Source organism: Schistocerca americana, chromosome X, assembly GCF_021461395.2.
Source record: "Schistocerca americana isolate TAMUIC-IGC-003095 chromosome X, iqSchAmer2.1, whole genome shotgun sequence".
Taxonomy (NCBI): Eukaryota; Metazoa; Arthropoda; class Insecta; order Orthoptera; family Acrididae; genus Schistocerca; species Schistocerca americana.
The window spans coordinates 756,757,109-756,784,367 of NC_060130.1; the positions used below are offsets into that span (position 1 = coordinate 756,757,109).

The following is a 27,259-nucleotide window of genomic DNA, read 5'->3' on the forward strand; positions in this document are numbered from 1 at the left end:
TTCATTTGCCCCATCCTGTATAAGCACGAAATCGCATTCTATAAGTACTCGTTAGAGTTACCTACGAGAAACAGTCAAAGATAGGACTAAACACTCACAGTTCGTATAGGAAAACTGCTCAATTAGGTATGAAGTGAAAAAACTCTTATCTAGTCTGGTCAATGACACCACATCCACCAAGCTTCCAAAAACTGTTTTCTAATAAGAATTTGGTTACAAGTTGATGACTAAACTGAAACATACGTTGTTGTTGTTGTTGTGGTCTTCAGTCCTGAGACTGGTTTGATGCAGCTCTCCATGCTACTCTATCCTGTGCAAGCTTTTATATCTCCCAGTACCTACTGCAACCTACATCCTTCTGAATCTGCTTAGTGTATTCATCTCTTGGTCTCCCTCTACGATTTTTACCCTCCACGCTGCCCTCCAATACTAAATTGGTGATCCCTTGATGCCTCAGAACATGTCCTACCAACCGATCCCTTCTTCTGGTCAAGTTGTGCCACAAACTTCCCTTCTCCCCAATCCTATTCAATACTTCCTCATTAGTTATGTGATCTACCCATCTAATCTTCAGCATTCTTCTGTAGCACCACATTTCGAAAGCTTCTATTCTCTTCTTGTCCAAACTATTCATCGTCTATGTTTCACTTCCATACATGGCTACACTCCATACGAATACTTTCAGAAATGACTTCCTGACACTTAAAGCAATACTGGATGTTAACAAATTTCTCTTCTTCAGAAACGCTTTCCTTGCCATTGCCAGCCTACATTTTATATCCTCTCTACTTCGACCATCATCAGTTATTTTGCTTCCCAAATAGCAAAACTCCTTTACTACTTTAAGTGCCTCATTTCCTAATCTAATTCCCTCAGCATCACCCGACTTAGTTAGACTACATTCCATTATCCTTGTTTTGCTTTTGTTGATGTTCATCTTATATCCTCCTTTCAAGACACTGTCCATTCCATTCAACTGCTCTTCCAAGTCCTTTGCTGTCTCTGACAGAATTACAATGTCATCGGCGAACCTCAAAGTTTTTATTTCTTCTCCATGAATCTTATTACCTACTCCGAATTTTTCGTTTGTTTCCTTTACTGCTTGCTCAATATACAGATTGAACAACATCGGGGAGAGGCTACAACCCTGTCTTACTCCCTTCCCAACCACTGCTTCCCTTTCATGTCCCTCGACTCTTATAACTGCCATCTGGTGTCTGTACAAATTGTAAATAGCCTTTTGCTCCCTGTATTTTACCCCTGCCACCTTTAGAATTTGAAAGAGAGTATTCCAGTCAACATTGTCAAAAGCTTTCTCTATGTCTACAAATGCTAGAAACGTAGGTTTGCCTTTCCTTAATCTTTCTTCTAAGATAAGTCGTAAGGTCAGTATTGCCTCACGTGTTCCAGTGTTTCTACGGAAACATACGTACTTAAAAATAATTGTTCTACCGATAGAAATTTCCTTCTAGAATGTTAAACTTTTTCCAGCCTCAAGAATAATTCATTGGTTGTTACTTTTCAAGGAAGAACATGGTACCAAAGCTTCTCCACACTTTCTGGACTTTTTCCACAGTTTCCGTAAATTAGTTAAGGGTATTGCGAATATGAATACTACATACGAATATTTAAGGACTGTCCGTGTTGGTCTCGTACTCAGTCCGCACAATGCCCGAGTGTTCTTCTCCAGTGGACTCACAGTCTATTGTACGTAACACTTGAATAGAGAAAAAAATTCTGTCATAAGTTGAGAATTTCGTCTGTCTATAACAAATCAGCCGACAGACTCCTCCACGTCGACAATCATTTGTAACGTAGAAAAGCACTGCGCGTACAGCAACGTCACATGCTGAATCCACATGTAGGTAGGGTCATCAGTTACAGAAAGGGCGTAGGTAGCGTCATCAGTTACAGAAAGAGCGTGAGAGACAAAAATGATGTGTTCTCTAGAGCTCACGGACTAGAAGATGATCAGGTGATGGTATAAATAACTAAACGTAGAGCCTATCGTCACTCTGATGATCAAATGACTGAGTCGAAGAGAGATTTTAGTTAAAAGTTATATGTCGTGTCACCATTTGATTGGCGCGACAGATATACTGTAACAATCATGTACGGGAAGTTTAAACCAGTTTAAACATCATCAAGTGAACTAATCCTCATTTCATAGCGATACGAAAACATGATGGAATATGCATGTTCTTTAAGTGGTCAAGCCAGGAACATATTTTCATTTAGACCAAAAAAAGGATCATCGAGTTTATGTGTAAGGTTCACAAGTATAAATGTTATAGCCATCTATTTAAGTAGCTGGGAATACAATAAATAGAGAACTTTATTCTCTGATGAAATTTGTTGTCAACATCCAATTCCTCTGCGATATTCAGAAATATAACAGTAGAAGGAAAAGTTAGCCGGCCAGAGTGGCCGAGCGGTTCTAGGCGCTACAGTCTGGAACCGCGCGACCGCTACGGTCGCAGGTTCGAATCCTGCCTCGAGCATGGATGTGTCTGATGTCCTTAGGTTAGTTAGGTTTAAGTAGTTCTAAGTTCTAGGGGACTGATGACCTCAGAAGTTAAGTTCAAAAATGGTTCAAATGGCTCTGAGCACTATGGGACTCAACAGCTGTGGTCATAAGTCCCCTAGAACTTAGAACTACTTAAACCTAACTAACCTAAGGACATCACACACATCCATGCCCGAGGCGGGATTCGAACCTGCGACCGTAGCAGTCGCGCGGTTCCTGACTGAGCGCCTAGAACCGCTAGACCACCGCGGCCGGCAGAAGTTAAGTCCCATAGTGCTCAGAGCAATATGAACCATTTTTGAGAAGGAAACGTAATCTACACTTTCCTATAAGAAAGCCAACTTCTCCTCAGAAAGCGGTGAGCTCTTTGAATATATACCCATGGAAATAAAATGTCTAATAACAGATACATGTTTAAACGCAGATCATCATTGTTTTTCATTGAAAACTCCTTCGCCAGTGGACTATGAATCATTCTGGTATCCGATAAACATGAACTGGAAATCCGCGACATAACCAAATTTTAATGGTCAGACCGAGATCTGAACAACAGTCTTTTCCAATGCGAGCCCACTATACTACCTCGCTCGATGGAGAAGAGGCTGCAACGAGTATGCTGCCCAAAAGTATACACGTTTTCGCAAACGGCACAGAGGATGAAGAATGTATTCTAGCAGTCGCCTTTTCAGTAAGTATACCTGCTAGAACCCATATGAAAAGTGCGGGATGTGAATGACTTACGAAACTTCCTCGCCGTGATGGATTACAAGATGTGAGGTATTAATTTATCACTGGTTGTTCTATGCAAAAGGCAGATCTCAAATGTTTAAAAAAAAACTGAATCAAATTATTGATTTGGAATGACTCAAATCCCTATCGCAGATGCGCTGCTTTCCTTGTGCGTCAAAATTTCATCCAGTATAGTCACAGATATTCTTAGTATAACACAGGGCTTAATCTCACAGATTCCCTACTGCTACCTCAATGGTTTGAATTTATTTTAGGAAAAGCTACTCGTGAGTTCTTGTGCTTCGCCTGCAACTGTTTGGCGCTGAGGCCCGAAGACGTATTGTTGGAAGTAATGAAGACAGCACTGTCTCTCATGGGACTTGCCACACCTGCTTAACTTCCGCAATTTTGCCGAGCGAATGTGTGCTCTCTGGACGTTCTACCCCTACAGCTGCCACCCTGTGGACAGAGTTTATCTCCAATCACGTGGACAATTTTTAGATCAGGCACAATCCTCGCGACGGATCCAAACGAATCAGGCACTATGAAAACAACAAGTTCACCTTCCTACTGAAACAGTAAAATGACGGAGATATATAGTTAAAATACCAACGAAAATTGAAGTAAGTTTTTAACTCAAGTCAGGGCGTGTGCCAACAACACGCATTTGGTTCCGTTACGGTAGATATATTTACGGTATGTCAATGGGACAGTCTACGAAGTGCCAAAATTTAATATTAAATCATATGAGTGCTATTTGTGTCTGGCAGTTGCAGCACTTCGTGAACCACAATGGCAATACATTTGTAGCGCTTCGTTTAAATGAGTGTTAGATATGAAAGTTATGACTGCGCGTAAGAAGAGTCATTGGATGCTGATTATTCTTTAGAAACTGTAAGAAAGACATTGCTTCCCTCACGAAGGGCTATTGTCATAATTTCTTATACCGTTACACATCTTGAGGTGTTGCTGCTACTCCTATCAGACGTATCCTGCAAGAAAAATGAAACGAAAACAAGAAAGCACGCAAAGGCAAAATTTTCTGTTTTGCTCCGTTCAGTGATAAAACACGAGAGGGAGAAGCTAGTTTTTGTGTCACGTACCCTCACAATAAACTGTACCTTGCGGAATATGGGTTAAATGTGTGTGTAACTACCGTGAAACGTTGCATTAATTTTGAGAATCTTGACTGTGGGATCTTTATATTGCTGTGTAAGGGGGCAGAAAATAGTGTTTAACAGAAGGGCTAAAGAGTCGTTTCACTCCGCAGACCTGCAGAGTCTGGGGAATACTTCGTGACATCAGAAAAATTTATATTTAATTCAGAACTAATCATTCACAAATTGCTTGCCGCATTTGAAATCCTTTTCTGTTTCCGTTAATATCATTATGGAGTTAATTGCTGCATGTAGAAAAAAGAAAGCTCGTTAAAATTCTATTCAACAAGCGGAGAAATATGTAACGAGATGTCCAGAAGTTTTTTATTATTATTTAGGGGCACGCATCTCTCTGAGCTCATTTAGAAGAGGCAGAACTTACACCGCAGCAGTGAACCTCGTTCATATTCAGCGCGCAAGTTCTGCGACAGTTTCTCTACGCAGACAGAGCAACGACCATTCAGTCTCCTACAGAAGCAGATACGGCGACCGCACGTCTCCTGGGAGCAGGAAGATCCGCTTACCTTCTCTCGTAGCCCCACACACGAGACGCTTCATTTCCAGCCATTGCTCACAGAAGCTTGTAAGAAGTGGCTGTAGTCAGACTGCAGAATTTTGGCTGAGATTTTTTCCATCTACGACACGAAACTGACCGGCTAATGGTAACGGCAGCTGGCGTGGAATGAAAGGATTTCACACGCTACACTGAAGAGATTTAATTGCGAGATATTCTTAGTTAGGACTAATTACTTTTTCTGCCTGTAACGGAGAAACCATTCAAAATATACTTGCCATCTAAGATACATGTACAACTAGCGATTTTGTTGCTGTATTCTAACTGATATTCAGTTACGTCTGCATTTCACAAGTATGTCCGACGATACTCCCTCTGTTTCTGTTATAGAACTGTAAAAGATTGTGCGCCACTAAGCACGGGGAAGTCCATACTAAATAACTAACAAGATTCAGTAATGCGTAAAATTATATGGAAAGTTAGAATCTGGTATGTCTTCGAAGCCGACGCCATTAGAAATGCAGCACGTGTTCCGTTGGAGATGAAAGGAAAAGGAAATTTGTGGACGCAGAAAATTTCCTCTGTAGGAATCAATATGGATCCCGCAACCAAAGAACGTATGGAACCCTGTTCACTCTGATCGTCCAGGAGGCCCAGAAGGTAGATACCGGCGCCCACGTTGATACTGTGTTCCTTGAATTCCAGAAGACGTTCGATACAGTAACACGCTGTTGCCAGACGAATAAAATTCCAGCTTATGTCAGACTAGCTCTGTGATTGGATTGGGGGGTTCTTAGTAAACATAACACAGCATGTCATCCGTAAAGGAGAGAAATCAGACCTAACAGTCACTTTGGGCGTACCCCAAGCGACTGTAATACAACCATTACTATTCACTATATATGAACGACCTAGTAGATAACTTCGAAACTTCCGTGAGGCTGTCGGCGGATGATGCTGGTTTATACAGAATAGTTGCAACACAAGAAAATAGCAAAATAACAGGAAGACCTGCAGAAAATCAACGTTTAGTACAGGGTTCGGTAGTTAACTCACAACACAAATAAATCTGTAGTTTTGCGTATCAGTAAGCTGAAATTTCCATTACTGTTCACTTACACTATTGACGATAAAGACCTGGAAAAAATAACAACTGTAAAATATCAAGGAAGTATCCGTACAGAGTGACCTGAACATGAAAGACCACTTAAAATTAGTTGTAGTGAAACTGGGTGGTAGTCTGCGATTTCCTTAATGGTACCAAGGAATTGTACGAGGGCATGCTGAAAAGTAACGCAGCCCAATTTTTACGTGAAAACTCTAAAAGCTATCTTTGAATTAAATAAACGTTATTAACATTTTACATCTTCATTCTTCATGTCTGCATATTTGCAGCCCTATGCCGCTAGTGGGCTCCGAATTGTAGCGTGTAACATGGCGGTATGTAATGTAACTTGCGTGAGGCATTGCTTGCTGTAATCGAGTCTCCAATTCGAAGAGTTCGTCCACACATGAAGCACCCTCTACTTCAGCATAACAATGCCAGACCATACACGAGTGCTCCGACATCTGCAACTATCGGATGCCTCGGGTTCGCTGTCATCGATCATCCTCCATACAGTCCCGACTTGGCCCCATTCTATTTTCACTTGAATAGTGACGAAGCGGAGTAATCAGAGGTATGGTTGTGGTTCCGTCAATAAAGTCAAACATTCTACAGTGACAGTGTCAACATACTGATCTCTCTTTGGAAGCAATGTGTTTGTTGCCAGGGTGACTATGTTGATAAAAAATATATAACAATGAACAATAAATACGTAGAATATTAATAACGTTTGTTTTATTTAAAAAGCTTAAAGAGTTATCACATAAAAAATTCGGGGGCATTAATTTTCAGCACTCTCTCGTAATTCATTTACGAAACAAGTGGCTCGAAAAACATTCGTTTGACCCATTCTTGAGCACTGCTAGCCGATCTAGGAACCATATCAGGTTAGAGTGATAAAGAAGGTAGAGAAGGACCAAAGAGGAATGGAGCTTTTCGTCACGGGATCGCTTGGCAAGCGAATGTCCCCTTCGGAGATGTTCATCAAACACCAGTGGCAGACGTTACAAGAGAGATGTTGTGCGCCACAGACGAGTTTACTCTTAAACTTCTGAAGGCAGATGATCCAGGGAGAGGCACGCAATATATTACTTACTCCGACATACGTCTTAGGAAATGACCATGATGGGAGAATCAGAGAAATTAAAGCTCATACTGAGGCTCGTCGACAATCGTTCTTTCCATGTATGATTCATCGGTGCAACAGAAAAGAGGGAAATATTAGTGGTACTTCAAGTACCTTCCGCCACACACCGTATGATTGTTGAATTTAGTTGTAGATGTAGATGGAAATGTGACTCCCGTTCCGAACAACTTTAAGTCCAATATCTTAAATAGTACACCTCATTGTTCAGTTCTAGCAAGACAAGGCACTGCAGGTTAGTAAAACATTATATCCAATTCGACAGTCCACGGAATTCCCTCTCTGATTACCAAAATTGATAATAATTAGGAGCTTTCTAGTTAGAGAATGGAAGATCTCAACGAGAAATAGCTGCAGAAACATATACCAACAATTGTTTCCCTCTGAGAATTCCGGTCTATGTACTAAGAAGTAATATTGCCGACAGTAACAAACTTCTGGCGTCCTAGTAAGACTTACTGAGAGACATAGCGCAATGGTTAGCACACTGGACTCGCATTCGAGAAGACGACTGTTGAAATTCCCATCCGGCCATCCACTGTCATTCCTTTATAAAGGTCGTGGTCGATTTCTTTCTCCACCCTTTCCTACCCTAAGCCTAGTGCTCCGTCTCTGAACGGCCTCGTAGTCTTCCTTCCTTCCCTTCTAAGTTTCGCTGTGAAAGGTCTATGACATATAATTACTTAACTGGCTCAAGTAACTGTGCGAATCGTGTGTGACTGCATACGCACCGCTTCAGCGTGCATAGTTCGAATCCATCTCCGAAGTATGGGCAAAGTTGCTGGCGCCTTGCTTTAAGACGCCTTTCGTCGGATATTTCAGTAGCTCCAATTCCATGTCCGTCAGATCTTTCGTGACAATCATTAACGGATCTCCGACACATCTGCCGTCGAAACTGAGCTATTAAAAGTGATGGTGCGTTTGTAGAAATACTGGACCGTTATTCGAAAGGAGCGTAGGCTAAATGTTCGCCGCCAATACTGATTTCGTTTCACCAAAATTCCGGTTGTTATGTGTGTGTTTAGATTATGGGGGCGCTCAAATGCGATGTTATCAGCGTCCTTATATAGTATTACATAGTAAAAGGAACGAATGTGGATAAATGGGTTAAAATGTTGTCATATCGAGAGGAGGAAATCTACAAAATATTGACTCACTCACTCCCATCTCACTGAAGAAGGTTTTGCTTAATTTTGTGCCTCATTCTTCGCTGCTTTGAACATGTCCTCCGGCTATAACGACAATAACGTCAACGGGATGTTGAACACGTTGCGCGATCATCATGAATGCAACGTTAGCAATCTCAGCATGGCTTATGTTCACTGGTACCGTCACAGAACATCAACCTCTCAACAGTATCAGCATCCGGCAAAAACAAGAGAGAAAGGTAGCTAACAGTATCACCATCTATTTTTAAACGTCTTAATTACGTCGTATTTATTTTATGAATTTTGCTGTACAGATACCAGAGAACACAATAACAGCTAAGGAGAAAACACTTAAATTTCTTTGGATTAATGTGCCAACTGGATTACCATGCCTCATCTCAATGTGCAAATTCAAATGTCACTCAGAAATTATCTACTTCCCACTGACTTTACTACGAATTCTTCAAGGTGGAACACGCGGAATCGAGAAATGTCACAACTTTTATTAATATATGACCAAAATTCCTTGTGTTATGAGTGGTTAGACACTGGACTCGCATTCGGGAGGACGACGGTTCAATCCCGCGTCCGGCCATCCTGATTTAGGTTTTCCGTGATTTCCCTAAATCATTCCAGGCAAATGCCGGGATGGTTCCTCTGAAAGGGCACGGCCGACTTCCTTCCCTAATCCGATGAGACCGATGTCCACGCTGTCTGGTCTCCTTCCCCAAACAACCAACTAACCAACCTTGTGTTATGTGTGTGTTTAGATTATGGGGACGCTCAACTGCGAGGTTATCAGCGTCCTTATAAATGGCAAAAGGAACGAATGTGGATAACTGGGTTAAAATGTGGTCATATAGAAAAAAATGGTTCAAATGGCTCTGAGCACTATGGGACTTGACTTCTGAGGTCATCAGTCCTCTAGAACTTAGAACTACTTAAACCTGACTAACCTAAAGACATCACACACATCCATGCCCGAGGCAGGATTCGAACCTGCGACCGTAGCGGTCGCGCGTTGTTGTCATATAGAGATGTGAAAATCTACAAAATGACACTGACTCACTCACTGCCATCTCACTCGCGTTGACTCGCACAGTCACCCCATCTCACACACCGCAACTCAAATTCTACTCCTAATAAGTAAAAAGAGAGATAAAGCAGTTAAACATATATTAATGACCTCCACTTCGATGGAGCACAAAGTTTCAGGTAAGGAAACGAAAAGTATCGTCGAAAGAACGTAAAGGAAGTTTCCTCTATCAAACCGTTACCGATTTATTTACTCATCCCCGCCTAACTGAGTTAGTGCTCCGTCTCTAATGGTCTCGATGTCGACGGGTTGTTAATCGATTCCTTATAACATTCTGCGAATCACCTATAATTACATTTACGAATTTCCTGATTGTCTATACGACTAGCTAATATCTACATTTAGAACAAATTGCGGTTCCTTGCGCATTCCCTGTGGCACGATTTTCACTATTCCAATTGGCTCAAATTCTGCACAGATTTGATATCCTCATATAACCTAGCGGAGTGTAATAATGTCGCCACACATTTTTTTCGTTATTGTCTGAGACACTGAAGCATTTCCAAATGGCTGCGGATACTGTTTTAGCTCTAAATTAGAAACGCTTTCCTAAATTCGGCGGGACTAACACATCTCACGCTCCTGTTTGAGAAGCGCTTTAGAACTGTTTAACGAGACCGCATGTATTGCAGATAACGAGCTCGGCGACAAGTTGAAGCTGCGACGGTACCATTCATGTGGACACTAAACGGCGAAGTTCGGACAGGATTAGGGGAGCTTAGAGCGCGCAGATCCCGCACTCAAACAAAAGTGATTGGCTGCGATAAGGAGCCAGCCGCTGCCCGCCCAAATTCACTTCGAACGGAAAAAATCCGAAGGTACACATCTGACCAAGCGGGGAATTTCAGATGACGCGTAAATTATGGGCGGTATATTCCCCTCCTTAGCAGAGTAACGAGATACGGACGTAATGTGAGCTATCGCAAATCCTTATCTCGGAGCGCAGTCTTCTAAATTTTCTTTTCAGCGTGTAATGTCCCATCGGCAAAAAGATGTTTCGAGCTCCAGCTCTTCAATATATACAGGAATTGGCTGCAGCATTACACGAAGAATCCTTTCAGGTTTGATCTCCTGCGATTTACGCAAGTAAGAAAATTATTGATCGGTATGGCCATGCGGGTTTCAATTTCAGTAGCAGGTTTCATCATTAGACAGTGTGTACCCAACAGATTTTCTTCACAGTTATTCTGCCTCGAAATTTTAACGAGCAGTACTTTTGTGTGAGTGACGTTTGGAAAAATGTATTTTTTTATAAAATGCTAAAACTTGATATCAGGCTTCCATAAATACTTTCAGTGAGGTAACAGAACTGAATTACTAGATGTAATACTACAAACAACATGAAACCATTTTTACCGCTAAGCGGATACGTAACAGCAGTTGCTGCTAGTATTAAGAAGCATACATACAAACCATATTCAGTCAGTTATGAAGCTGTTCTAAAAAGGGACCTGAGCTATTTTAAAACAGTGTAGACGCCCATAAAAACTGAACGTCACTCGCGCCCATGTCGAAATATTCGCAGTTGACTGTGTACTTGAAGCCATAGGTTGCTCTCTTTTGGTTATACGTTTCAAGGAAGAAGCTTCTCCGCAACAAAATGAACTAGGGCGATGATTTACACTACTGGCCATTAAAATTGCTACACCAAGAAGAAATGCAGATGATAAACGGGTATTCATTGGACAATATATTGTACTAGAACTGACATGTGATTACATTTTCACGCAATTTGGGTGCATAGATCCTGAGAAATCAGTACCGAGAACAACCACCTCTGGCCGTAATAACGGCCTTGATACGCCTGGGCATTGAGTCAAACAGAGCTTGGATGGCGTGTACAGGTACAGCTCCCCATGCAGCTTCAACACGATGCCACAATTCATCAAGAGTAGTGACTGGCGTATTGTGACGAGCCAGTTGATTGACCACCATTGACCAGACGTTTCAATTGGTGAGAGATCTGGAGAATGTGCTGGCCAGGGCAGCAGTCGAAGATTTTCTGTATCCAGAAAGGCCCGTACAGGACCTTCAATATGCGGTCGTGCATAATAAGCTGAAATATAGGGTTGCACAGGGATCGAATGAAGGGTAGAGCCACGGGTCGTAACACATCTGAAATGTAACGTCCACTGTTCAAAGTGCCATCAATGCGAACAAGAGGTGACCGAGACGTGTAACCAATGGCACCCCATACCATCACACCGGGTGATACGCCAGTATGGCGACGACGAATTCACGCTTCCAGTGTGCGTTCACCGCGATGTCGCCAAACACGGATGCGACCATCGTGATGCTGTAAACAGAACCTGGATTCATCGGAAAAAATGACGTTTTGCCATTCGTGCACGCAGGTTCGTCGTTGAGTACACCATCGCAGGCGCTCGTGTCTGTGATGCAGCGTCAAGGGTAACCGCAGCCATGGTCTCCGAGCTGATAGTCCATGCTAATGCAAACATCGTCGAACTGTTCGTGCCTATGGTTGTTGTCTTGCATACGTCCCCATTTTTTGACTCAGGGATCGAGACGTGGATGCACGATCCGTTACAGCCATGCGGATAAGATGGCTGTCATCTCGACTGCTAGTGATACGAGGCCGTTGGGATCCAGCACGGCGTTCCGTAGTACCCTCCTGAACCCACCGATTCCATATTCTGCTAACAGTCATTGGATCTCGACCAATGCGAGCAACAATGTCGCGATACGATAAACCGCAATCGCGATAGGCTACAATCCGACCTTTATCCAAGCCGGAAACGTGATGGAACGCATTTCTCGTCCTTACACGAGGCATCACAACAACGTATCACCAGGCAACGTCGATCAACTGCTGGTTGTGTATGAGAAATCGGATGGAAACTTTCCTCATGTCAGCACGTTGTACGTGTCGCCACCGGCGCCAACCTTGTGTGAATGCTCTGGAAAGCTAATCATTTGCATGTCACAGCATCTTATTCCTGGCGGTGAAATTTCGCGTCTGTAGCACGTCAGCTTCGTGGTGTGGCAATTGTAATGGTCAGTAGTGTATATATAGTTAAAAGCCAGATTGTTGTGGCGACCATCTCAGAAACGGCGAAGCTAGTCGGCTGTTCCCGTGCTACTGTCGTGAGCATCTATAGAAAGTAGTTGAAGAATGCCGAAACCACGAGTAGACGACAAGAAGTTGGACGTACATACCTCATCACAGAACGTAGGGCTCGGAGGCTTGCCGCTCTCTAAACCAGGAAAGGCGGTGATCTGACGACAGAGTACAGTGCTCGTGCAGTCACAACTGTGTTGGACCGCACAGTGTTGCACATGGTGTTTCGCAGAGGACGACCCCTCCGTGTTCTCATGTTGACCCAACAACATCGTCAATTGTGATTAGAGTGGGAGCGGGATCGTCGAGATTGGACCGTGGATCGATGTAATCGTGTCGTCTGTTAGGATGAATCCCGTTTATTGACAAACCAGGTCGATGGTCGTGTCCAGATACGCAGCCATCCAGGCGATCGGCTTCTCGAAATATGCAGCTCGTCACGGACGCAGGCCGGTGGGAGCAGTATTATGTTTCTTCCTAAACAGCGATGACGTCTTCCAGGACGGCAACTGTCGTTCAAAAATGTACAAATGTGTGTGAAATCTTATGGGACTTAACTGCTAACGTCATCAGTCCCTAGGCTTACACACTACTTAACCTAAATTATCGCCGGCCGACGTGGCCGTGCGGTTCTAGGCGCTGCAGTTTGGAACCGCGAGACCGTTACGGTCGCAGGTTCGAATCCTGCCTCGGGCATGGATGTGTGTGCTGTCCTTAGGTTAGTTAGGTTTAACTAGTTCTAAGTTCTAGGGGACTAATGACCTCAGTAGTTGAGTCCCATAGTGCTCAGAGCCATTTTGAACCTAAATTATCCCAAGAACGCACACACACACACCCATGCCCGAGGGAGGACTCGAACCTTCGCCGGGACCAGCCGCACAGTCCAACTGTCCGTGTCAAGAGGTGGGACGTTATCGAGTGCCAGCTCCACGCCCAGAAACCAACTGCCCGTAAATTACGAGAAGCGTGTGACCTGCGCATAGGCATCTGGTGCCACAAATCTCTAGAAACCTCTCAAGTACTTGTCGAATTCGTTACACACATAATTACTGCTGGACTGCGTTCCAGAAATGGACCAACGCGCTTTTAAGCAGGTGGTCACAATGTTTTCGTACATCAGTGGATTTCTTACTGGTGCCTGAAGCAGTAAGGAATTCGAAAGAAGTTTCATTATTCATTCTACAGTGTCTGTTACACGACAATAACACATAACCATGGTTCATTTATATCTACTGGTAAAAAGCGGACGTAGTCTACCAACTCCCCGAAGAAATAGAGAGCTTATATTTCATGTCTCGTTTCATTCAGTTACAATAGCACAGGTCTTCTATTGAGACAGACCGTCGCCATAGTTACGTTCTCTGTTGTAGAAAACCAAGCACTGAGAGCATTATGTAGGATGTCTTGAATATCTAGATGTCACAGAAGCGCGGAAATTGGAACTCCGCAAGAAAGCTCTTCTCCGTAAATATAGCATAATATAATGCGAGGTGCAATTTCGGAAGAGGACAGATTTAAGTGCCAGCAGGGTGTACGTCACCTGCTATCCCAGCCACGAAAAGTGATGAAAGATAGGGCGCCGTTTTCTTCGGTAAGTGGCCTAGTAATTATTTGGAGTGTACTTGTAAATATATTTCCCCGGGGACCGCCGCCGGCGCACGATTGCATTAGTGACCGGCAGCAGTGCGCGCCGGTAGACGTTAAGATGGGCAGCACGTACGCGCACATTTTATTTGCCACGCTTAAAATGTTCCCCTGCGATTTGCTACGACCATAAACCTGTGCTGACATCTGTGGTAGCATTCGAATACGACGGTGAGGTAGAATGAGCGTATACGTTTAGTATCGCTGATAAATATATTTTGTTTTCCATAAAATAGTGTTCGTCGTCCAGTTTAAGAATCACGGCGCACTCAAAGCAACGTCAATTGCGTTCAGATGGTATGATATATACATTTGAAAAGGATCAGGCACATAAAATTCTACAGCTCTAGATGAGTTTTGTCACATTCACAATTTCTGTAATGTCTATGGACAAACACCGTCCCATACTAGTACAGAAAAATATTTCCTAGGCTACAACATAGCGACAGCTCCCTTTAAATTAACCTCACTTGGAGAGGGAAGCGGTTAGCTTATGTAAGCAATATTAATTTACAGTTCTCGAACAGCTTCTGACTTAGACCATTTATCGTACTTCCTGTCGTACGCATTTTTCAAGAACAGTTAGTGATATCCACAGAATGTTATCAGTACCCAATGACCACCAAACAGTGCAGGATATAAATGGAATTGGATTTGACTGCAGTAGCTTTCATTCACAATGGTTTACTCTATGTAACCATTTGAACGATACTATGAAAAAAAGGAAGGAAGATTAGATACTTTAACTTCCCGTCGACAGAACTGTCATTAGAGAGTGAGCCCAAGCTCGCATTACGAAAGGATGGGGAAGGAAATCTGCAGCGTCCTTTTCAAATGAATCATCCTTGCATTTCCCTGACACGATTTAGGAAAATCACGCAAACTTAAATCTGGGTGGCCGGACAGGACTTGAACCATCGTCCTCGCATTTACGAGTCCAGTGTGCTATAACCACTGCGCCACCTCGCCCCATAACGATATAATGACTAAATAATAACTTTTTTATTTTTGAAAACGTTGTTGGAAAAAGTCAACAAACACAATGTAATATTTGAAATTAATTATAAAGCAGTCTAGATCACAAGGAACATTTATTAAAAGGTGATCGGTTTCGATCATCACATGATCATCTTCAGACCTTCAAACATATTGGTGGACAATAGCTGTACGTGGAGCACAAACCGCTGAATGTGCAGTTGACTATCGTCATTCAGAGATTCCTGCTCCATGCACAGCCATTGCCCATCAATATGGTTGAAGGTCTGAAGATGATCATGTGATGACCGTAACCGCTCATCTTTTACTAAACGTGCCTTGTGTTCTAGATGTTTCGTAATAAATTTTAAATAATAATTTGTTTAATAATGTAAATGGTTCATATTTTCTGTAATACCCTTTCACATCCTATTTAAAGCAATTTTACTAAATGATTCTTGATATAGATTTATGAATATGATATTGTCTCTCAGACAGTCTTCCCTCTAACAGAACAGTGTTATGGGGAATGTCGTCAGCCTGAGAGAGGGCAGACCGTCGGAAATATAGCTACTAATTTTTGAAAAATAACTGTAAATTTTTCTTGTTATTAGTCCCTAAATATGCCTATCTATACGTATATTGTCAGTTGATGCAGCACTGGAAGGCATAACAGCTTTAAATGATATATAATCATGTAGAGTCATCACAACGTGAAATCAAAGGCAGCAACATTAAGCATTTGAACATTACCTGATTTATAGCACAGTGAAAGAGCTTCAAGTTGCATAGGGTAGCCGTAAAAATGTTTATAAAAGCGTCAGATCAAGTGCACAAATGCGTCTGAAAGTAGAAGTAGTGGTTCAGAGAAGGGGTAAGCCTTTAATTTAGTTTAACGCACATGCATTAGGTGAAATGTTCACGTCAATAATATCACCCCTTAAGCAACGGCTCTCCATATATAAAAGTGCCATAATGGTCATAGGAACGGATTCTTATTTCAGTGGAGTACGACTGAAATCACATGCCGTCCATAGTGACGGAATATTCTGTGGGTTACTTCTGAGTGAATGTTGGGGTGGTTCAGCCATTTAGGCTACCGCCGATATCTGCCCCCACGATTTCTACCGCTACGTTTCTAATGTCTACGATAAAGCCGAAATGTAGTGGCGTATATCACTTCCGTTGAATGTTTATTACATTTTCATACGCCTAACAATAGAAAACCCGCTTGACAAACCAGCATGACAACCTGGTACAAGAATACAGGAAACCACATTAGACCGACGGAACTGACGAGGAACTGGCAGAGTTCTTGGCCATCGCAGCTACCATACAGTTGACAAATGCCGTGATAGCCTCATGTGGCGTTGGCGTGTGTGTGACGATGTGACTGGCAGGTACTGAATTACTGCTGTCAGCGGCAGCACCCCTGCCCCTTGCGTAAGTGCGGTACTCTCAAGGGTGTCCGACAGCCGACGCTGAAACACCGACACGCGATTCTGTGCTCTCTGTACGCTAATTGCACTTCGCTAGGAACAGTGACTACTGTCTCAGTGAATCTTAAGCGCTGACTACTCTGTTATCTCTTGCCATGTCAGTACTCAGTCAATTTTGTTTCTCTGCCCTGCAAAATAGAAACAGGCAATAGGCCCTACTCCAAATGGTTTCCCCGATAGAACGCATTTTCATTGTTATTTACTTTCTGTATTATTCAATACATTGTCGGATTTACCCCCAATACAACAGTTAGTAAAAATTACAACATGCGTTTTACGGAGTATCGATTGAGAAATACGTATTTTTAACACAATGTCCTTTAAGCATTATCGTACACGTCACATTACAGCTGTCGTACAGCTCACAATAAATGTTCGAATATCCCACCGTCATCTTCAATGAATTTGTGTGCTCATAGGTGAACATACCACGTTGTTTGTTTGAGTACCTCCGCTCGTTCCCTAAAGAGCGAAACAGCGTCCATGATGAGACCAAGCAGTTCATCTCGCGTTTTCGCCTTCTGTTTGTACACCTCAGACTTCATCGAACCCCACAAACAAAAATTTAATGGAGCAAGGTCTGGCGATCTTGGCGGTCAATTAGTTGTACTACCTCGACCAATCCAGCGATTAAGGTAAGACACATACGTGCGCACCAATAACCCAAAAAAAAGTTACATGTGTTCTACGTTGGAAACATTTTTGAATAGGGCATATGCCCATATGAACCTTTTTGATTCAGACGAGCGTTTCTGAATATTGCCAATTCCTCCTGGGATACCCTGAATATCATACAGATCGAAAACGCTGTTTTTGTAGGTTGTTCTTACCCTATGCGTCAAACCATACCATTTCACTGCAGGACTTCTGTAGAAGACAGGCTATACTATTTTCGAATCTTATGGCAGCCTGTTTTGAGATTCGATCATTCTGAAAAACTTTCTTTACAGATTCAGTGGTGGAAAAGCATATTTTTCTGTTAACACATCGTACCGCGATTGGAAGTTCTCAAAAATTTGCAAGTACATGTTTCAGAAACAAAGCGTCTCTTTGGTTGCGATATGAACTGTTGTACAAGCAATACAACAGCTAGGTTAAATAAGGAACCTCCACGTGCCTGCCTGAGGATATTTTACGCCAGCATTAAGCTGAGAGTTCTGCTTTTGGTGCAGTGTCGCACGTGTTGCGCAACATTTGCGGGAAGCTTTGTATGTTGATATAGCAAAGTAGCAGCAAACAGTTCCGAAACTGTTAAGGCCGCCGCGGCCAACCCTTCTCTTCTAATTTCAATCAGCTGGGCTTTTGGCAGCTACTTTAGAACGCAATTATAGCCTGCTAATGAAGTCTGACATTCTTGAGACAGGCGTAAAGTTAACAGGTTCAGACTTAACCCCATTTCCGAAATCGCTCGCACGTTGTCACAAAGGCGCCATGAAGCATTTTGCGGCACTCCGCCGTCAAACTTAGGGCAATATTACGTCATGTAATACAGTACTGTGTTCAAGATCTGTGGCTTCTCCATTTCTGTTGGCGGTGCCGGCTGTGTATGGTGGAAAACACTTCGCGGAGAACGTTAGCTGCTACCTTCGTAATTAGTCTGAACGAAACTTGTTAGCCATTAACGTCCTTTTCATACGTCCTTGAGATATTTCTGAAAGACTCTGCAGAGTACCTCTCTTGCAGAGTCTGCCACTTGAGTTTGCTAAACATCTCCGTAACGCTATCACTCTTGCAATACATTACATTTGTCTATGTTAAGGGCCAGTTGCCACTCCCTGCACAAAGTGCCTATCCGCTGCAGATCTTCCTGCATTTCGTTGCAATTTTCCAATGCTGCAACTTCTCTGTATGCTACAGCATCATCCACGGAAAGCCGCATGGAACTTCCGACACCACCATCTAGGCAAGGGATTAGTGTGGCATTCGTGTTTTACAACGTGCGTACGGTAAATGCGGAAGCGTGAGTTATTGCGACGTTATTATCAAATGCGTCCAAAAGGGACAAACGTGTTGTTATTTTTTTCTTAGTTGCCGATGTCCGGTAGACATCTATCAGAGAATGAATAATTTGTATGGGGCAGCGTGTCTCTCAAAACCCACAGTTGTGGAATGGTACAAGGGGTGCTGCTGCTTCATGATAACGCACGTCCCAAATATCGCAAATGTTGTAACGCAGAAGTTACGCCAACTCAAGTGGCAGACACGCGAGCACCCGCTTATATTGTCCTCTTCTCTCTCCATGCGATTATCACGCTTTCGGCTCTTTATCGAAGGCCTTGAAGGGTCGACGATTCCTGTCGCATGAGGATATGCAGGAGGCAGTTATGAACTTCTTCACGCAGAAGGATAAGGTGTTTTACCAAACGGATATCTTCAACCTGGTGCATCTGTGGCGTGGTTGCCTCAATGCTCACAGTGATTTTGCTTGATTGGCATACCGATTCTGGACTGTAGGGCCTTCGACCGGAAACTTTTTGAGCGGCACTTTTACTTAAACCAAGCACCTGCTTCTACAGTTTCATTTGAGCTTTAGTAGCAATCATATAAAGAGAGACAGAAGAGACCGAAATCGTCTTTATAAATCTGAAGAAAGTAGCGTTGATTCCTGGGCTCTTTCATTATGATTGAAGTGAAGCCATCTTGAAACCTGGGCACATAATGGTGAATGGATACCTGTATAGAAAGTTCAACACAGTACTGAGGTATAAGCACTCTCGAATAAATTATGATGACCAGGAACTGAGTGATATTAACAATATTTTAACATACAACTCTTGCCTCAAATAAACCGTATTCTGATAAAGTTGAGAAATTACAAACAAACATGCCGGCAGCAGAATTCATAAACTTGAAGCATCATGATCAGTATGACTGATCCGAAGATGCGAAAATTGCAGTGGAGTGTGGTGTTCAACAAGCCGATTAGGAAACTGACTCATATTCAATTTGTGGTGACATATGGTCACCCTGCACCGGACATGGGAAAATTGAGGCAATTTTTAGTACGGTAAGTAATTACAGATGCATCGCGCACAGACAAAGCGTGGCTAAATAGAAGCAGCCTGGGACCTATGTTTTATTTAGCAGCAAGCGGTTGTGCTGGGAGCGTCGCCTTTTGCAGGCGCCTAGACCTCATTTCAGATAAGCAGCTGAAGAGGATACGTACCGCGCAGCTACGGCCTTGCTAACCCATGTTGCGCAGCCCACCAACTCGTCACACCGCAACTTCGCCCTTTTCATCAGTGAGTAGGGAATCGTGGAATCATGGGCCATTCTTTATTGACATAACACTCAGTCACGTGCAAAAAAAAAGGTTTCTTAACACCCGCAATTCACACTTTTTATCTTACTGAACGATTATACATTGTTCGTCAAGAGTAAAACTATACAGATACCTCCGCAAACAACTTAAGTTTACTGAAGCTTCTTCAAATAATATTCACCAACAGAAGCGCCGATAGCTGTGTAATATATCTTTGTAAGGAAAGAGACTTGATAATAAATACAACGTATTTCCTTTGTCTAACACACAATGAAGATAGAATGATACCGACCTTTCCAGGAATACGTGAATAACCAATTACTGTAATGGATTTCTCAAGGTGCCTTGAGCAACCTTGGACTCATGTCTGATCCATTGCTACAACACTCTTAGAACGCGAGCCGATGAGCAATCAACGAGTAATAAAGTTGCCGTACCTCAATCTAAAATCACGCTAAAAATCGAACAAAGTGAAAGAGGATAGCGTACGAGTGATTTTTTCTGGCTTGTTTATATAATTGAACATCACTGCTGCTTTAGAAGGATATTTTCAGTTTTTAGAAGAAAATAATTGTAACTATTGGTACACGCGATCACATTTTCCCAGACTTCAGAAAAATCGGCGTACAGTTCTTAGTACTCCAGACCACATCTCCCCACTTTCCAGAAGAAATAGAGTACTCAAGACCGCCTTTCGCTCTCTCCAGAAGAAAGAGAGTTGCAGTTTTTGGCGTTTAAGACCACATATCCTCACTATATAATTAAAAGGCACATAAAAAATAGTCACAACACGTTCCAATTGCAAAAATTAAAATTGTACAAAAAGTCCATTTTACATAGTTTTCATTACCCTATAACTAAGTTGATAAGAAGTTACGGATTACGCACCACTTGCATGTAACTGTATAGCTTAACTACAGTTTTCAAACAAAAACGCATCTAAAATGAGAAAAACGGGCACCCAGACGCTTTAATTTGCTTAGCTTTTGCATACTTGGATTAAGTTACAGCATCGTAGACTGTAAGGATATAGTATTTTCAAGGTCATCCGTCTACTACAATAATAATCACAGGACAGAGAGAGCGCATTATTGTCTTTATAACTTAATCGCATCGTGTTCCTTTAATCTGAGTACAGTCAGGGAGCTGTAGGGCCTATTTTTTTTTTACAAAGGCTCTTCAATAAGCACAGTTATATCTGTTAGAACTACTGTTTTCCTCGGTAGACTGTGAAATAACTTATTACAACAACAAAAAAGAAAAGGCAGATGGGCGTGCCGCTCAAATTCTCGAATTCTGTCTCGATTGTTTAGTCTCCTTACTACGTCACTAATCATAATGACGCAGCAGTTAAAGCACTAGACACATTGCTCGTATTCCTGTCCGGTCATTCTGATCGAGGTTAGCCTTCATTCTGTAAATTACTTCAAGCGAATGCAATAAGTCACAGCCGGTTTCCTTCCTTATCCTTGGATAACTGCTACGTCTGTGTTGGCCAGCCGCGCGGTTTGAGGCGCCATGTCACGGATTGCGCGGCCCCTCTCGCCGGAGGTCGAGTCTTCCCTCGGGCAAAGGTGTGTGTGTCCTTCGTAGCGTAAGTTAGTTTAAGTAGTGTGTAAGTTAGGGACCGATGACCACAGCAGTTTGATCCCTTAAGAGTTCACACACATTTGAACACTTCTGTTGATCACGCCTTCGACATATCGTCTACCTTATACGTTTATTTCTCCCTTATTATATAGCTCTTCCGAATGATTTCATCCCTTTTATATGCCACTACAATTATTCGTGTGTAGCCCCTTTGGTTGGCACAGTTTTCGTTTTCTTCACTTTCAATAACATTCACCCTTTCAAATATGTCAATTATCGTTTGTCGTTTACGTTACCATTGCGTTAGCGATAAGATCGAAAGTGATAACTACTGGATGTTCAAATAGTAAGCCACCCTTTTGGAGTTACTGAACTTCCTGAGAGTGATTATGTCAAGCGGTTCAAGCAACTGATACGTCGCTGTATGTTCCTAAAAACCAGCAGTAATGTTTGTTGAGAAATTGCGGCAAAATATCGTTCGTTTCCTTTTTGTAATTCGTGAGTAGTGTGGAGGTGAATTTTGTCTGCAGCCATTCTTAAGGTACCACTACAAGAAAAACTTTAGCGGAGATTCACAAATCCATCAACATGGAATATTGTCTCATCAGGCCAAAACCAACTATTGAATTCTTTAGCATCTGTCATAACAGATGACATGAAGCACGGACAGAACACGACATTTTTAATTTGATAGGAGGATGTAAATGTTGAGGTAGAAGTCGTGGGAGCATAAGCTGCGGGTGGTCCGTCTTATAGTGATTGCCTAGGTCTTGAAGAGATGAACATGAGCAGCCACTAGTTGCGCCAGGAGGCAAACTGATTGAGATGGAGGGTCCTTTGGTATCGCCAGACGGAAATTTGAACCCTGGTCGTACCGAATGGGAGTTGAGTGTGATAGACGCTGTACCACCTCAGTCGATAAAGTACGGGTGGTGAACAAAAATACAGAAACATTAAAAACACAACACATTACCATGCCTAATACAGTATAGGAAAACCGTTGGCATTCAAAACAGCTTCCAGTCACGGAATAAATAAATACAGATCCTCTATGATTTTCAAGGGAATCGTATAACGTTCTCCCTGCAAAATAGTGGCAAGTTCAGGTAACGATGATGCTGGTGAATACCAGTCACACACCTTTCTCTCCAAAGTAGACAACCAAGGCTCAATAACGTTGAGATCGGGTGACCGTGGTGGACAGACGAGATGCGACAATTCATTCTCGTACTCACAAAACATGTTCTAGACAACTAGAGCTGTGTGAACTGAATCCTGTCATCTTGGAATACAGCATCGCGATTGAGGAACAGACATTATAGCATCAGATAGACCTCATTACCCAAAATGGCTTGCAGAGTAACAACAGAGCCCGTGGAATACTATGAAATGGCTGCCCAAATCTTAACAGAACCTGCAGCATGTTTCACTCTTAGGACGTAAACTCGACCAGAAGTTGTAAACTGTTTGCAGCAGGACTCACTCGTCCAAATGATTTTCATCCATTGCTCCACAGTCCGTGTTTTGTGGTTTCGGCTCCACGTTTTCCTGTTACAGGCATTTCCACACTGATGACTGGTTTTCTAATTCTAGATCGCCCTGTAATTCCCTGTTTCTGAAGCTCTCTTCGTGTTGTTTTGATGCTGATAGGGATCGCGAATACTTTATTCATCTCTACAGTTACTTTTTCAGCTATTATCCTCTTATTTTTCGTCACAATGCACTTCAATTACCGCCCCTCACGTTCACTGTAACACACGCTTTTTTCCGCTTTGTGACTTAGCACATGATGTTTATCGCTTTCCCTGTATCCTGTACAAATCATCGATACGGTGCTTCTTGAAACACCGAACTCTTCTGCTACCTCGGTTACGGAAGCACACGTAATGCTCTGACAACTACGCAGAACACTGTTCTAGCCACGGCTGACACTTGCAACATGTTGTCGGCATTGCACAAGTGCTATTCGTGGTCAAATAGGACAGCGCCACCTGCAGGCTCGGCTAATTACTGCATTTATGTTGAAGCATACATTTCTCGCGGTGTTGCCATATTTTTGTATAACCCCTGCACGTCTGTGCAGCGCAAGTGGCAGACTGGCTGAGGTTTTGAGTGGCCCCGTGTGTTGCAGGATGCGCAGCTGTATGGTGATTGTGGTAGCCCTGGCGGTGAGCGCGCAGCTGGCGTGGTGGGGCGCGCAGGCGAACGCGGTGCCCGTGACGCGGCCCATCGTCTGCGCCACCGACGACGTCTCCCCGCAGATCCGCAAGGTGTGCCAGGCGTATGAAGCCTTCTCCGAGCTCGCCACTTCCGCCAAGGACTACCTCGATCATTTTGGTAACTACGCTACACATTTTCACTTCCTTTATTTTCTTTTATACGCACACCATTTCATTTTATTAGCCTACCAATACCTAAATAAACTGCCACATGAAAGAAAAAAAGAAAAAAGTGTGTCGCCTTAGAAACACCCGAAACATTCAGGAAATGGCAGCACGTTTCAGAAGTGTTAGAAGCGTTGTGTCGAATATGTATCTACCGCTACTGGAGCTTAAAAACTGTTAACCTTCCATTTGTTTCTTAGCGTCGCATTGGTATGATGCGAATTCGTGACACTCGGCGTTTAGAGGTTGAGTAGAGTTTATAGTTTCTTTGGTACGGAAGATGCGTCTAGTCTCAGTTGGAAATTCATTAATCATCCATAGAGTATCTAAATGTGACCTCTCAACCAAATAAATTACGGAAAAAAGTTTAGTATTGTTTGACATTGAACCTAGCAATATCAAGGCATTTTCTATAACGCGCATTACCATGGTGAGGGGGTCTCGATTGTTGTTGAATTATATTGGTTCAAACGACAATGCCTGCCAAATCCATGTTGAATTATATTAACAACGCTATTTTTAAAGGGGTACTGATATGTAAGTAGGGCTCGGAATGTGAAAATACCTTTAGCAGTACCAACGCACATTTAATAACGTGTACTACCGACTTTATGGTCACCACAAAAAATCTAGAAATTGCAAATTTGCTTCATTGTTGTTGACTTTTGCTCTCAACATAGTTTTTAAAGAGATATTGATGTATAAGCAAGGCCCTAAACCTGGAAATATTGAGTACGACGTTTCGTGGGGAAAGTGGCATCTACTACTGAGAATTACGTTTTGGGTTAAGTTTAACTGAACAATTTAAAACTTATATGGAATCTGGTAGAAGAATTTGTAAGTGTTGGCAGAAGAGCCAACACCGTGTTACTAGAGGAGGCCGAAATACACGCGTTTTAGCTCATGCAGGCTGGCGTGAGGAGGGAAGAACTATACTGACGTGAGGTCTGGAACATGACAAGGAATTAGAATTCAGAAAGCGGACGTAATTAGTTTGATACTTAACTTTAATCCATTAATGATGAACGTCGCTCTTGACGGTACATGATTCACAATATTATCTGTTCAGGATACATAGTAACTGAATATGGCGTCTTGCTAGGTCATAGCAAATGACGTAGCTGAAGGCTATGCTAAAATGTCGTCTCTTCAAATGAGAGCGTAAGTAGTCAGTGAACCATCGCTAGCAAAGTCGGCTGTACAACTGGGGCGAGTGCTAGGAAGTCTTCTCTAGACTAGACCTGCCATGTGGCGGCGCTCGGTCTGCAATCACTGATAGTGGCGACACACGGGTCCGACGTATACTAACGGACCGCGGCCGATTTAAAGGCTACCACCTAGCAAGTGTGGTGTCTGGCGGTGACACCACAGAATTCATTAAAAACAAAAGGTGGGCATAAAGTAGTCCTCCCCCCCCCCCCCCCCCCCGCACAAAAAATTTGGAAATTTGTGGTAAGGTCTTATGGGACCAATTGCTGAGGTCATCGGTCCCTAAGCTTACACACTACTTAATCTAACTTGAACTAACTTCCGCTAAGGAGAACACACACAACCATGCCCGAGGGAGGACTCGAACCTCCGACAGGAGGCCCCCTCGCACAAAGTACCCCATCCCTCTCCCCCTCACGTTGGTATTACGATGATGATAATGATGATGATGATTATGATATTTGGTCTGTGGGGCGCTCAACTGCGCGGTTATCAGCGCCCAGTTGGTATTACGAGAGTTAAAAATGTGCACTTACACCATTTTTCGTTATACACTTTTAACTTTCCTCTTCGTTGGTTCGTGTATGCAGAAAAATAAAGGGAGATTTGTCCTGTGTCGACCTTGATGCTGTATCATTATTATTTGTTTTTAGATACACCAGGGTCTTCCTCGATCACTTTAGTAATCACTCCAGATGTTTACCCCAACCGTTTTTTTTTTTTTTTTTTTTTTTTCCACGCACCTTTAAGGTTTTATTAACCGAAGTGGCGACTGAGTTTCCACGTACAAAAGATACTTGCGGTCTTGGCTACGAATTCGTTTATTATTCGTAGAGTATCTGAATGTGACCTCGAAATAAATAATTTAGAGAAACAAATTCGGTACTGCCGACAAATGCCGTCGTCTTGATATTGTTTGATCTTAGACATGTGCACTTACACAATTTTTCGTTATACACTTTTAACTCTCGTCATGACTGGTCCGCTTATGTATAAAATAATGTAGGATTCGTGACCTTGCCTTGATGCAATACACTGTTATCTCTCTTTCCCTATACACATTTTGACGGAGCTGTAATTCCGTCAGCGAGTTTTTCTTTTCTTTGCTTGCATATTAGCTGCACGTTAGAACAGAATCGCATGCGACTGAACACAACAGGCGAGGTGATGCTCGCAGAAAACTCTCGCCTTCAAGGTATATCACGCGTCCTCGTGTGGACTTCCTCCTCCCTGCATTCTGCACTCCTTGGGAATCGAACGCACTCGTGTAAAACTGCCGGCTTGTTCGAAATACAGTTCTGTTTCCTCAGTTCCCAGCCATAGCTTTTGCACTTTTTCAGTTTATCTCAATGATTATAACGCATTGAAGTATTGCATGGTACGTAAGAACCGATGAGATATTGGTAGCAGTGGCGTGTCCTGTGCTTGCAGCTGCGGAGGCGCACCGACAATCGGTCCGCCCGCTGCCAGCCGGCATCAAGCGAGAAGACGTCGGCCACGTCTTCCTGAGATTCGGCAAGCGGCGATAACCTCCCAGCCCGTTAGACCATATGTATAACGTCTCTGTAAACGATGCTTTGAAATTATGCTAAAATAAATGCCATTTATATAACTAAACTGTTGCTCTTAATAAAATTAAACAAATTTCACGCAATATACAGGGTGATTCAAAAAGAATACCACAACTTTAGGAATTTAAAACTCTGCAACGACAAAAGGCAGAGCTAAGCACTATCTGTCGGCGAATTAAGGGAGCTATAAAGTTTCATTTAGTTGTACATTTGTTCGCTTGAGGCGCTGTTGACTAGGCGTCAGCGTCAGTTGATGCTAAGATGGCGACCGCTCAACAGAAAGCTTTTTGTGTTATTGAGTACGGCAGAAGTGAATCGACGACAGTTGTTCAGCGTGCATTTCGAACGAAGTATGGTGTTAAACCTCCTGATAGGTGGTGTATTAAACGTTGGTATAAACAGTTTACAGAGAATGGGTGTTTGTGCAAAGGGAAAAGTTCTGGACGGCCGAGAACGAGTGATGAAAATGTAGCACGCATCCAGCAAGCATTTGTTCGCAGCCCAGGAAAATCGACTCGCAGAGCTAGCAGAGAGCTGCAAATTCCACAATCAACTGTATGGAGAGTCCTACGAAAAAGGTTAGTTATGAAACCTTATCGTCTGAAATTGGTTCAAGCACTGTCTGC

General features: G+C 42.8%; 1 protein-coding gene across 1 annotated transcript in view; it reads left to right on the top strand.

Annotated features, from left to right (window-relative positions):
* LOC124556656 (myosuppressin) overlaps positions 1 to 26,679 on the top strand; it is a 44,108-nt gene extending 17,429 nt beyond the window's left edge. The window contains exons 2-3 of the mRNA XM_047130625.1: positions 23,601 to 23,806; positions 26,494 to 26,679. Of these exons, the coding sequence (XP_046986581.1) occupies positions 23,602 to 23,806; positions 26,494 to 26,591 (303 nt within the window). The 5' untranslated portion in view covers position 23,601 and the 3' untranslated portion in view covers positions 26,592 to 26,679. The remainder of the gene's footprint in view (positions 1 to 23,600; positions 23,807 to 26,493) is intronic.
* The last annotated feature ends 580 nt before the right edge of the window (positions 26,680 to 27,259 follow it).